Here is a 12,251-nt window from a genome sequence, read left to right on the forward strand (position 1 = left end):
GAACTTGCCTCAGCTGCACTGACATCTGACCTCTCTGTAAAGTGAATGGTACAGAGGTCATAGATGGCTCACCCACTATTGTTCCACATTGTTGAGGGCAGTGATTTATCTGTAGCTTGTGGTCAGGCAGTCTGGAGGGCACCTTGATGTTTGAGCTCGAAAACCACTTCATGCTGTTAGGAACAATGGCTGTGTCCCAACTCAAATCAAAGTGCACAGGATACAGCAGGTGTAAAACAGAACAGTGAGACACTTACTTGCAAGCTCTTTCCCAAAAATGCATTATTCAATATGAAGGTAAGATGAAATAATATAAAGTTAAAAAAAAAGAATAATACAAATATGAGAATGTAAGTTATATACAGGGTCAGTGCCAGCACCATAATTTCAATATGCAGGGATACTGGAGTAGAGGTAGATATGATATGTACATGTAAGCAGGGGTAAAAACATGACTGGTAGCAGGATAGATAATACAAATAAATGAATAACAATTATAGCAGCAAAGTTTGTGTGCAAGTGTGTCAGTGTTGGTGTATGTGAATGTATGGGTAGAAACCTGTTGGTGTGCATAGAGTCAGTGCAGATAGTCCATGGGTGAGGGTGGGCAGCCATTGTTTAGCTGTTCAAGAGTCTTATTTCTTGAGGGTAGAAGCTGTCTTGGAGCCTGATGGTCCGAGACCTGATGCTCTGGTACCGCCTGCTGGACGGTAACAGAGAGAACAGTCCATGACTGGGGTGGATAGAGTCTTTGGCAATTATTTGAGGCCTTCCTCAGACACCGCCTAGTATGAATAGGTAATATTACCCCTATGGTACTGATAGGGCTCTGGTCCAAAGTAGTGCACTATGTAGGGAATAGGGTGTTATTTGGGAAGCGCCCAATGTGGCAAAGGTGGCTTGGACCATACAATCTCATTGGCTAGGAGCTCTTCGAGGCGATGCTACTTCAGTGGATGTAATTTTGTCAATTTTGCCTTCCATGCTAAACGTTAACACTTATTTAGGACGTATGAAGGAAATATCTTTTTCCCCTTAAGTATGGTGTGCATTAGTTCATGTTTATTATGTTTTAATTCATTTATTAGTGTGTACTCTTTATATCGTAGGCAATCAGCCATTCAATTGGCTACATTTGTTAATGTGATAGGCAATATAATTATTATTACATTTGGTATGTTTGCTCTTATTTACCAATGGTAAATTACATTAATTCCCTTTCATTAATTCCCTTTTCCCTTTCAATCACAACAACAAGCAAGTTGTTAACCATTTGAGGGAAGTCATGAATCCTCATAGACTCAGAGGTTGAACTGCTCAGGGCAACTGGCGAAGATAAATCACGGAGCCTTGGTGCTGCAAATCTATCTATGTGGTGATCCACACACATTTCTGTGCCGGCCCTCTTTCTCCATCTGCTTCTCTGCGTCAAGGGAAGGTGATGCAGACATTTCTTGTGTCTCAAGCTGTCTCCGTGGGAACTCCCTCCCACTCACCGGGTTGCCATGGGCACAGCTCTCAGCTGTAGTCCTACTAGATAGGCCTGGGCTGAACAGGCGTTCTGACCACTGTTAGAGTAAATATTCAGTGCAGGATAATAATAATAATAATAAAGAAACTCCACCTCTTACCCTATTGTTTTGTTAGGGGTGGAGATTCATGCATAGAATGAGGACATGAGACTAAATGCAATTCAAGAACAGCCATTTTATATTACTGACTGGCAGTGTAGTCGCAGTGGCCATAAAATCTCCCATGATCATGACCCTGTAAAACAACACATTTCACTGCACTTATCTGGTGTATGTGACAATAATAAAAATACAAATAAATCTCAGATGATCAATGTTTTGCAGGGAAGGGCATGGTGAACAGTTCCCTAGTGGATAACAAACCTGACCTGATCCACCAAGCGGTCTGTTCACAATAATATTTGTGAATGTTATTGAGAGTTAGAAAAATGTAGAGGGGGAGCGTGTCTGTGTGTTGGGGGGGGGTTGTGGAAGAAAGCCCCCCACAGGCAGTCCCATTTACAGTTGGAGAATACCAACTGTGAAATTGGGTGTGCAGAGATGGGGGAGAGTGCCGTCACAACAGTGAGATCCACCCCCCACCCCACCCCCCACTGTAACTAAATCTCTCCCCGCTGCTGACCTGCTCAGTGGGAGCATCAGATAATCATCACTTCTTTCTTCCTCCATTCCGAAGATTCCCCATCTCATTCCTATCCCCGAGACCCTCTGTGCCCTCCAGAGTGTGTCTGCAGGAAGCGTGATAAGGCCCGCTGGTCAGCCAGAGGAGGTGAAGTCACGTGTGCGGGGGAAAACTGCTGATGCAAACTCACGGCCCCTGGTCGGATTGCATCTGTATTCTTCCGGGGTAGCCCGTATCGGCTCTTGGATTGGAGACGTTGTACTCCATCTTTAATGGCTTTATCCTTGGGGAAAGGGATGGCTCCATATTCTCTGAGCCAGCCCCCCACCGAAAAAAGGTTTGAATCCGTAACCTCGCTCTTCAGTGCTGATAGTGGAGTGTGAAAGCAGCAATGCGCTGGAACATGCCAGAAGGCCTCACTTCTGGCTTGTTCCAGCCTATAGCACTATCCTCCAGGCTGTCCCTGGCCGTCTGCCTCCCTTCTGCCTCGCACTAGGTGGCTTTAGCCAGCGCTCTACATATTGGCTCTGACTGGCCGTGCCGCAGGAGCGTTTTTCCAGACGCTCGGACACAGTGGTGGAGCTCCGAGGCTCCTGCTAGCCCGTTGGGCCCACGCCCCACAGGTCGTCCGCCTCCACCCACCAGATAGTGAGGGACCTGGCAATACTCGTGTTCCATCTGTGCTCACCCCTCTGCAGGAAGGCAATGGGGGGAAATAATCAGGGTGTGGCCCCTTCATACTGGTACCCACACCAGCTGGACAGCAAGGACCAGTCCTAAGCTAGTCACATTGTGGGTGATCACTGCTACTACCACCACCCACTGTGGTATGGTCGAGTGCACACTCCCTTCAAATATATTTATATCCACACATCTGCTGTGCGATATTGGCTCCAGTGAAATATGGCTTCCCTTCCCCTGCTGTCAGATTGAATTGACAAGCATTATTGATGTGGTGACATATGGGCCTGCCTGGAAAAAGCTCTCACTCTGAACCAATGGAGGGGAGGGATGTTCTAATAGCACCACCACACATTTTACAGTCAAGTCCAATGGCTGTCATTTAAATGCTTGCTGCAAAGCCCTCTAATATGTTTCTCTCATTTATATTTGTTTTATTTAACTAGGCAAGTCAGTTAAGAACAAGTTCTTATTTACAATGAGAGCCTACCGGGGAACAGTGGGTTAACTGACTTGTTCAGGGGCAGAACAACAGATTTTTATGTTGTCAGCTCGGGGGTTCAATCCAGCAACCTTTTGGTTACTGGCCCAACGCTCTAACCACTAGGCTACCTGCTGCCCCCAATTGATAACTGTGATGAAGTTTCAATGTTGCCATTATTGATCTGAGCTCAGATTTGCTTTTTAAAAAAGACAGTACTTGTGTTACTTATGTTACTTTGACTTACAAAGCCTTCAGTCTAAGTCCTGAATCTTGGTAATACCCTAACCGACCCACATCTCAGACAGACATAACTCTAAGAAAATATCAGTACAAATAAAATACATATTTTAAGCAGATGGGAACACCCATCCAACCCTGCCTAACCCCCATCTCAGAGGGTGGTACAAGGGGGAGTTTGGAGAAGCCTAGGAATTAATGACATAATTAACTGGCAGATCTGTCTTTGGAGTACTCGCTCCATTAGAGCTTGTATTGACCATCTGACTAAAGGCTGAGAGGGCACCTGCGGTGCACAGGGCGGGCATATTTGGGCGTGGTCCCTATGCAAGCCAATTCCACTGGAAGATTCCTTTCCCCTTTTGGGACCGCTCGTGTGAAACGGGGGTCACCCATCTCCCCCTTTTACCTCAAAAGATGTTCCTCCATCCTGGTTTCAAATATGATGAAATGAAAGTCGAGGCTCAATTCAATTTAACCTGCAGTACAGTCTTTATGTAGTATCTTTTTTCCCATGGTCAAATTAAATACATTTATATTTTTGTTACATTAGCCTATGAATGTCCTGCTTCACATAATGTTTGTCATCGCAAATGTTATTTTTAATTTTTATTTAACTTGAACAAATTCTTATTTACAATGACGGCCTACCTCTTGTGCACCGCCCTATGGGACTCCCAATCATAGCCGGTTGTGATGCAGCCTGGAATCGAACCAGGGTCTGTACTGACGCCTCTAGCACTGAGATGCAGTGTCTTAGAATTTCTCGCATGGAATAGCCTTCATTTCTCAGAACAAGAATAGACTGCCGAGTTTCAGAAGAAAGGGGGCGGCAGGTAGCCTAGTGGTTAGAGTGTTGGACTAGCAACCGAAAGGTTGCCAGATCGAATCCCCGAGCTGACAAGGTAAAAATCTGTTGTTCTGCCACTGAACAAGGCAGTTAACCCACTGTTCCTAGGCCGTCATTGAAAATAAGAATTTGTTATTAATTAAATAAAGGTATAATAAAAAAACGGCTTTGTTTCTGGCCATTTTGAGCCTGTAATCGAACCCACAAATTCTGATGCTCCAGATACTCAACTAGTCTAAAGAAGGACAGTTTTATTGCTTCTTTAATCAGAACAACAGTTTTCAGCTGTGCTAACATAATTGCAAAAGGCTTTTGTAATGATTAATTAGCCTTTTAAAATTATAAACTTAGATTAGCTAACACAACATGCCATTGGAACACAGGAGTGATGGTTACTGATAATGGGCCTCTGTACGCCTATGTAGATATTCCATAAAAATATCACTCGTTTCCAGCTAAAATAGTCATTTACAACATTACCAATGTCTGCACTGTATTTCTGATTACTTTGATGTTATTTTAATGGACAATTAAAAAATATATATATATTTTTAAACCGTTCACCTCTCTCATACAGCATGTTGTTTATGCTGACGTCACAGTGGAATGGGGCTATTCCTGAAAGGACTGGAATGTACGTAGATTGGAATTGACCCCAACACTAAAGTGAGAGTTTTGACCCCTGCCCCCCCAGACTCTTTGACTTGTGCTTGGGGAGGGAGCGAGGGTGGGAGGGGTGTGTCTGACAGCTGTGTGTCTCGTGCCCAACTGTGAAGTTTCAGCCCCGGTGAGGGCTTCAGTGAGCGGTTCCGTTGTGTCTCTCACTCCACTTCAGTCAGCGACTGTCAACTAATGCCACATAGTCTACCTCATTGTCAAAATCCACACCCAGGTCCAAAATCTACCCCTAGGCTCAGAATGTCATTCACACACACTTAAACCCACACGCACATATCTTAACTGTCTCGTGACCACACCTTCCGATCACTCACACACGCTCACCCTCACCCTCCATCATGCACCCTCACCCTCCATCATACAAGTGCTTACAGACCCTCCCCCCAATCACACACTTGGCTCAAGTGCACATGAAATGGGAAAGGCACACAAAAACACAGACAGACAGACAGGCAGATGCAAGACACACACGCACACACACCAGCCCAAACCAGAGGGCCCCCAGACTGCAAGGCCGTCAGAGCAGCCGTAGCACCTCAGCGTGTGGCCCCCGGTCACATTTCACCACTCCCGACAGAATGGGTGTCACTCTGCATTAACCTCACACAGTGTCAAATCAGTGCCCAAGGGCCTTCTGGGAGCTCATATCATAGGAGGACATGTATCCGTCCCCAAGCCGTCCCCTCCCAGGCTAGTGAGAAAAGGCCAGTTAAGTAAAAACATTTTTTGTAAAGGGAGACGAGTAGCAAAAGTTCTACAAATGTGCTTATAGTTGCCTGCAGAAACCGTTTTGATATAACTGTTACAGTACTGAACAGTATAGCTGCTCGGCAGAGAACGTCTGTGGAGTCCAACAGCGCAGTCAGTCTTTTTTTTAATCGGAGCCCCATTCATGTAATATTGGTGATATTGGTGAAGACTCTAGGGTGGAAATGGTCCTGATTTTAGGATGCCACACTAGCATTAACCACTTTTCCATCCACAGTTTTTATGCGAGTAAAGTCATGCAATGTATTTTTTTTTTAAATCATGACAGGTGTGATGGAAACATGAAGTGTCGGTATAATTTCATAAATGTCGACAGACAATTTGTTAGTTCGACATGGTGGGATCTTTTTGTACCCCCTTTGCCCTCAGAACAGCCTCATTTCATGTCGACAGCATTCCACAGGGAATGGATGTCTTTTGGATGGTGGACCATTCTTGATACACATGGGAAACTGTTGAGCATGAAAAGTCCAGCAGCATAACAGTTCTTGATACAAACCGGTGCGCCTGGCACTTACTACTATACCCCATTCAAAGGCACTTAACTATTTCGTCTTGCCCATTCACCCTCTAAATGGCACATATACACAATCCATGTCTCAATTATCTTAAGGCTTAAAAATCCTTATTTAACCTGTCTCCTCCCCTTCATCTACATTGATTGAAGTGGATTTACAAGTGACATCAATAAGGGATCATAGCTTTCACCTGGATTCACCTGGTCAGTCTATGTCATGGAAAGAGCAGGTATCCTTAATGTTTTGTACACTCAGTATAAGTTATGATAAACTTTATGGTGGTTAAGTGATGGACGGGGATGAGCTTCATGCAAATTTCCTATAAGTATTGATGATAGGTTATTATTTGAATGCTGGTGACATGATGATCAATGCTTGGCTGCCAATTATCAAATAGAAATTATATTGACCTTGTCCATATCTCATCATATGACCTACCCTGTCCACTGTTGTCTAGAAAGCAAGCACCAAAACCAGATTGGGCAAGTTTGCTGTTTATCGTGTCGTGGTAATTTCCTGTATTATTAAATGATCAGAGTTTACAAACCACACACAAGTCAGAGTTATATTTTACATTCCATCTTTAATTATATGAGCTTCACCATAGCCCTTTTGACTCTCAGATCAATTCAGTGTCTATAAATGAATTCTCTGAGAGTGCTTACAAAACAATTCTTAGTATCTTTTATAGCCAAGATACACCCCTCTCAACTCACATGACAAACAACAGATCTTAGGAACATTACAAAGAACCTTTTACTTGAAAGAGGAGTATCCCATCCAGATAGCATTAGCTATAAATTATTGTTCAGTTTGGTCTCTTTAGACGAGGTTCCAATCTCGTTCTTGGTACCAAAACAGTACCTCATCCAATGGCATATATCAATTCTAGATACGTCCATCTCAAATACACCCCCTCCTCTCCCCACTCCTGGACAAGCTCACTAAGTATATGACCTAGAGGTTCACTCCCCTATCTCAAGATTCATCAACACATCAGAGGGATAATACAATGATTCCAGACACTGCCATACTCCTCCCCCCAATGGGAAAAGAAGGGAGTGACTAGCGTACAGACATAGTGGAGCCCTTCTCCCTTTCTGATATTCTGCATATTATGAAATAAATAAAACATCTTATTTATCTATGTTACCTAACTAATTCTGATTCAGCTACGACAATCGCAACCATTTTTTTTGTGACAAAGTCACCGGTAGAGTTGAAAATGCGATGGAAACACATTTAACTCATGTACAAGTGTGTATGAATGCGCATGTTTGAATTGGAAATTAGTTTTTTGCATATACCAACTCCCCCTGGAACACCCTCAGAGAGTGGGGTCACAGCCAGGGTCTGCTATTATCAACAGTGACCCTGGAGCAATTAGGGTTAAGTGTCTTGCTCAAGGACACATCAGCTTGGGATTCTAGCCATCTTCCTGTTAATGGCCCAACGCTCTAACCGCTAGGCTACCTGCCGCCCTAACTAGGCTACCTACCACTCTGTGTCGTGTGCTAGTGTGTGTGTGTGTAATACGCACATGCGTTTCCTTCAAATGGATGCTCGTTATTGCATCGGCAAGCGGCAACTCGTTCTAGGAAAATACCCTGATGCATTTTGAGAATTGAATTTGAAAACCATATAAATACCTGATTGAATTGGCAGATGCTTTTGCTCGGGTCTGTCTGCGGTTGCATAGTTGCCCTCACAGACAGCATTAAGGCCCAGTGTGCAGTGCGCTCTGTAGAATTGCTATTGATTCCCTCCCATTACTTTTGGACCAAAATGGAAGGTCAGAATACTAACTGGCATGATAACAAAAAACAAAAGTGCTTCTACACACAACAAACTGGCCTTTTGACCTTTGTGTTCAATCAACGTAACCGAGGAGCTGTTTTATTGTATATGCACTGCGTGTGACTAACATTCCTCACACCTCAGTTCAATTTCACCTTCGCATCCAGACATTTCTGTATGTGTGGTTGTTGATTTCGTTTTTTGTCACTTTGTAGCAAGTAAGGTCCGCTTGGTGCATTGATTTAAAACGTTAATAAGGCACCTATTGCTGGAACAAAAACAATTGGTGTACAATAACTTTTCCAACTGTCCATTTATCTGAAAATAATGCACACTCTAGAATGCCTTACAAGCACATCAGAATAGAGTATTCAACAATGCTCTGGTATATGATAACAAAAAACAAACCTGACCTGTCCTTTTGACCTTGACTTCAATCAACCTTACGCTCTTTGATCCGCCTATCAGCTGTGTGACTGTATTCACACTGTGTGCATATGACTAAGATTCCTCACACCTCAATTCTGTTTCATGCTTGCATCCAGAATATTTCTGTATGTCTGCTGGTTAGCTGGCTGCACAGCACACCATGATCCGCCTATGACAGGATTATATAGCTATAGCTATATATGCATTGACTGTATTTAACTTTAGGAAGTGTGCAAGCGCGAAACTCAGGCCCCGCGGGCTACATGGCTATTATCTGGCCCATGCTGTAAGTGTATTAGTCACAGCTGGGTGAAAGAGAGCTCTCTGTCCAAGGCTATTGACTCACTCTACTCGGTTGTGTTACGGTTTGCTGCGCTCGCCATCCCACCCTAGGGGTGGTTGTGTTTCTCCAGTAAGGGCGCACAGCAGTCCTAATGATAGTGTGGCACTGGTGAACTTGCTGGCACGCCGAGGAAGGTTATTGTGGTTGTTGTGAGGAGGACGTAGACATGGGATGGCTAGAAATGACATGCTTCTTCTTTATATTCCGCCCATTTTTAACAGGTCTTTCTATGTGTCAGTGAGATTGAATTTGGAACATTTGAGTTATAAAAACACTAACAAACACACTGAATACTGAAAACTGTTGTGGCTTAAGCAGCAGTTTGATTCAACGTCTGCTAGCCTAGAATCAAACTACTAGCGCACCGCTAGCCACTGCTTTCAATGGAAGACGGAGGTTCAACCCACTGTATTTCTAGAAGCATGTGCCGTTGAACTACGCAGATGGCTAATGCTTACAGCCTCTCTTAATGAGGCTCGACAAAGGGAGAGAGAGAGAGAGCCCTGCTTGGCAAACGAGAAACGCTATCCCTCCACCCCCCTTTTTTTGCCTCCTCCCTTTCCCTAATCAGATTAATTAGTGGCACTTTCCCTTATCGAAGAGGAAAGCACTCCCACTGAGTCCTCAGGGAGACCCCCTATTCCTCTACAAGGGGGGTGGAAGAGGAGATGGGGGAAATTCTCTCTTCCATACAGGGAGGGAGGGGGGTAGGGAGGGAGGGAGGGAGTTTGTTTGTATTTGCATTTGTTTGTGTGTAAACTATATTTAATGAATTAATTTGTCAGGGTATATGAGTTATGTTTGAGCGACTTAGTTGTGTATATGTCTGGGTTTGGTGAGGCTAGGGCACTTGTGTATTTTGTTAAAATATTTCTTGCTGCTTTTCCTTTTTAACATGCTACACCTATCTTCTATAAAGGTAATATTACAATGACACTGATGGATAGAGTAGTCAGTGGTGTCTTATTTAGGCTGTGGCCACATTTACATTTTGTGTCTGAACATTCCGTATTGAGCTAATCCTTTTTCAATCTGAGTCATCTGTTGATGTATGATGGACAACAGAGATGATTGTCAGATAAAAAATGCATAAATCGGTCCGTCTTTTATTTATGCAACTCATATGAAAATAGTTGACTTGGGCTGTAATTTGACGGACAAAAGCAGACAATTGATGAATGCATATATGATTTCATCCATGTTCATGCGTCCGAATGTGGCCGCTGCCTGAGTTAGAGGAAACTCCCCAACTAGGTGCCATAAACAGCCTTACAGACGTAGCCTACCTTAGAGAAGTACAGTACCACCGCATTCTCCTTCTCCTCACCGAAACACGTCAAGGTCACTTTCCATCCAACCTTCCAGAATCCCTCATTTCCCCCACTTCCCCCTTAAGACTAATTAACTTTGTAAGAGAGCGCTTTTTGATATAAGCCTTAAATAGCATTAGCTTTAAATAGTAGCGTTTGATGTTAAAAGCTGATTTCTAGCCAATTTAGCCCCAGCGTTTCATCAATGCCAGAGGGTTTCTTGAACCCCAGCGGGGAAGGTCTTGGACTGAAATGTTTCAAATGCGCATGTTTGAAAGTCAAAACGGCAAGTAGGTTGAAGGGTGGGCGGGGTTGTTCATTTGCTGTAATAAATAGTTTATTTCCAGAAAACTCTTTTTTTTATTGGAGGGGAGGTTGGTGAGTCTTGCGTTCAATTATAATGTAGAAAATTAATATAATTTTTGTATCTTTATTTAACTAGGCAAGTCAGTTAAGAACAAATTCTTGTTTACAATGACGACCTACACCGGCCAAACCCGGACGACGCTGGGCCAATTGTGTGCCACCCTATGGGACTCCCAATCACGGCCGGATGTGATACAACCTGGAATCGAACCAGGGACTGTAGTGACGCCTCTTACACTGAGATGCAGTGCTTTAGACCTCTGCGCCACTCCGGAGTCCTATAATGTAGGAGGTGTGCTAGTTTGGTAAATTGTTGTGTAGCATTCTGTTGTTTCATCGAGTGTTAGCTAAGGTTACTCATGCTTGTGCTCTCTTTGTCAATTCTGATGGTTTAGACATTCTTCTCTCTTTCAGACTCCGTCCACTTATATCCTCTGCTACCAAGAAGAAGAGAGCCGCTTCACAGGTGAGCCCCACCACACACAACAAAATCTAAATTCGGTAACCCATTATTTTACAGCCCGGTATTTAACAGATAGTTACTTTGAAATTACAGTTACATAATAATTGCATATAAATTACAATTTAGTTTCTTTGAGATTCATTTACATAAGCGTAGTTTGTACCATTTGGTACCAGGTAGTTATAAATTATGTGAGGTAAGTACCAGAAAGTATCCATTGTTACCACGTAGTTTCCTAGTAAATACAACGTAAATACCACCTTAAACTGAGCTGTAAAATAAACTGTATTTAATGTGACTTGGAAAAATTAAGATGACCATTTTCAGACCTGCCAACCTGCAAGCATTTTGCATAACATGCCTGCAATTTAAGGTCAAAGTACTCTGGTTAAAAAAACTACTCTAAAATATACAAAAAGAGGTTTCTAGCTGGCACATTGTGGTTTTAGACTCAACCATTTGAAGTTGGAGCTGAGCCAATCATACATTTTCAAAACGAAGGAGATGATCGTGGAAACAGCAAAGGGAGCACCCCCCTATTCACCTTGACGGGACAGCAGTGGAGAAGGTGGAACGTTTGAAGTTCCTTGGTGTACATATCACCGACAAACTGAAATGGTCCACACACACAGACAGTGTGATAAAGAAGACACAACAGCGCCTCTTCAACTTCAGGAGGCTGAAAAAATGTGTCTTGTCACCAAAAACCTTCAGTAACTTTTACAGTTGCAGAATTGAGAGCATCTTGTCAGGCTGTATCACCGCCTGGTACGGCAACTGCACCGGCCATAACCGCAGGGCTCTCAAGAGGGTGGTGCGGTCTGCACAACGCATCACTGGGGGCAAACTACCTACGCTCCAGAACACCTACAACACCTGATGTCACAGGAAGGCAAAGAAGATCATCAAGGCCATTAACCACCCGAGCCACTACCTGTTCACCCCTCTACCATCCAGAAGGCGAGGTCAGTAGAGGTGCATCAAAGCTGGGACAGAGAGATTGAAAAACAGCTTCTCTCTCAAGGCCATCAGATTGTTAAACAGCCACCACTAACACAGAGAGGCTGCTGCCTACCTTCAGACTTGATATCATTGGCCACATTAATAAATGGATCACTAGTCACTTTAATAATGCCACTTTAAGAATGTTTACATATCTTGCATTACTCATCT

The 12,251-nt window shown here is 43.5% G+C and overlaps 1 protein-coding gene across 3 annotated transcripts in view; it reads left to right on the plus strand.

Annotated features, from left to right (window-relative positions):
- Window positions 1-12,251, plus strand: part of brf1b (BRF1 RNA polymerase III transcription initiation factor subunit b) — a 132,600-nt gene that overhangs the window by 100,777 nt on the left and 19,572 nt on the right. For all 3 annotated transcript variants that reach the window (XM_055872474.1, XM_055872475.1, XM_055872476.1), the window contains one exon: window positions 11,030-11,081. In XM_055872474.1, the coding sequence (XP_055728449.1) occupies window positions 11,030-11,081 (52 nt within the window). The remainder of the gene's footprint in view (window positions 1-11,029; window positions 11,082-12,251) is intronic.

Source organism: Salvelinus fontinalis, chromosome 20 (assembly GCF_029448725.1).
Source record: "Salvelinus fontinalis isolate EN_2023a chromosome 20, ASM2944872v1, whole genome shotgun sequence".
In the NCBI taxonomy this organism is placed as follows: domain Eukaryota; kingdom Metazoa; phylum Chordata; class Actinopteri; order Salmoniformes; family Salmonidae; genus Salvelinus; species Salvelinus fontinalis.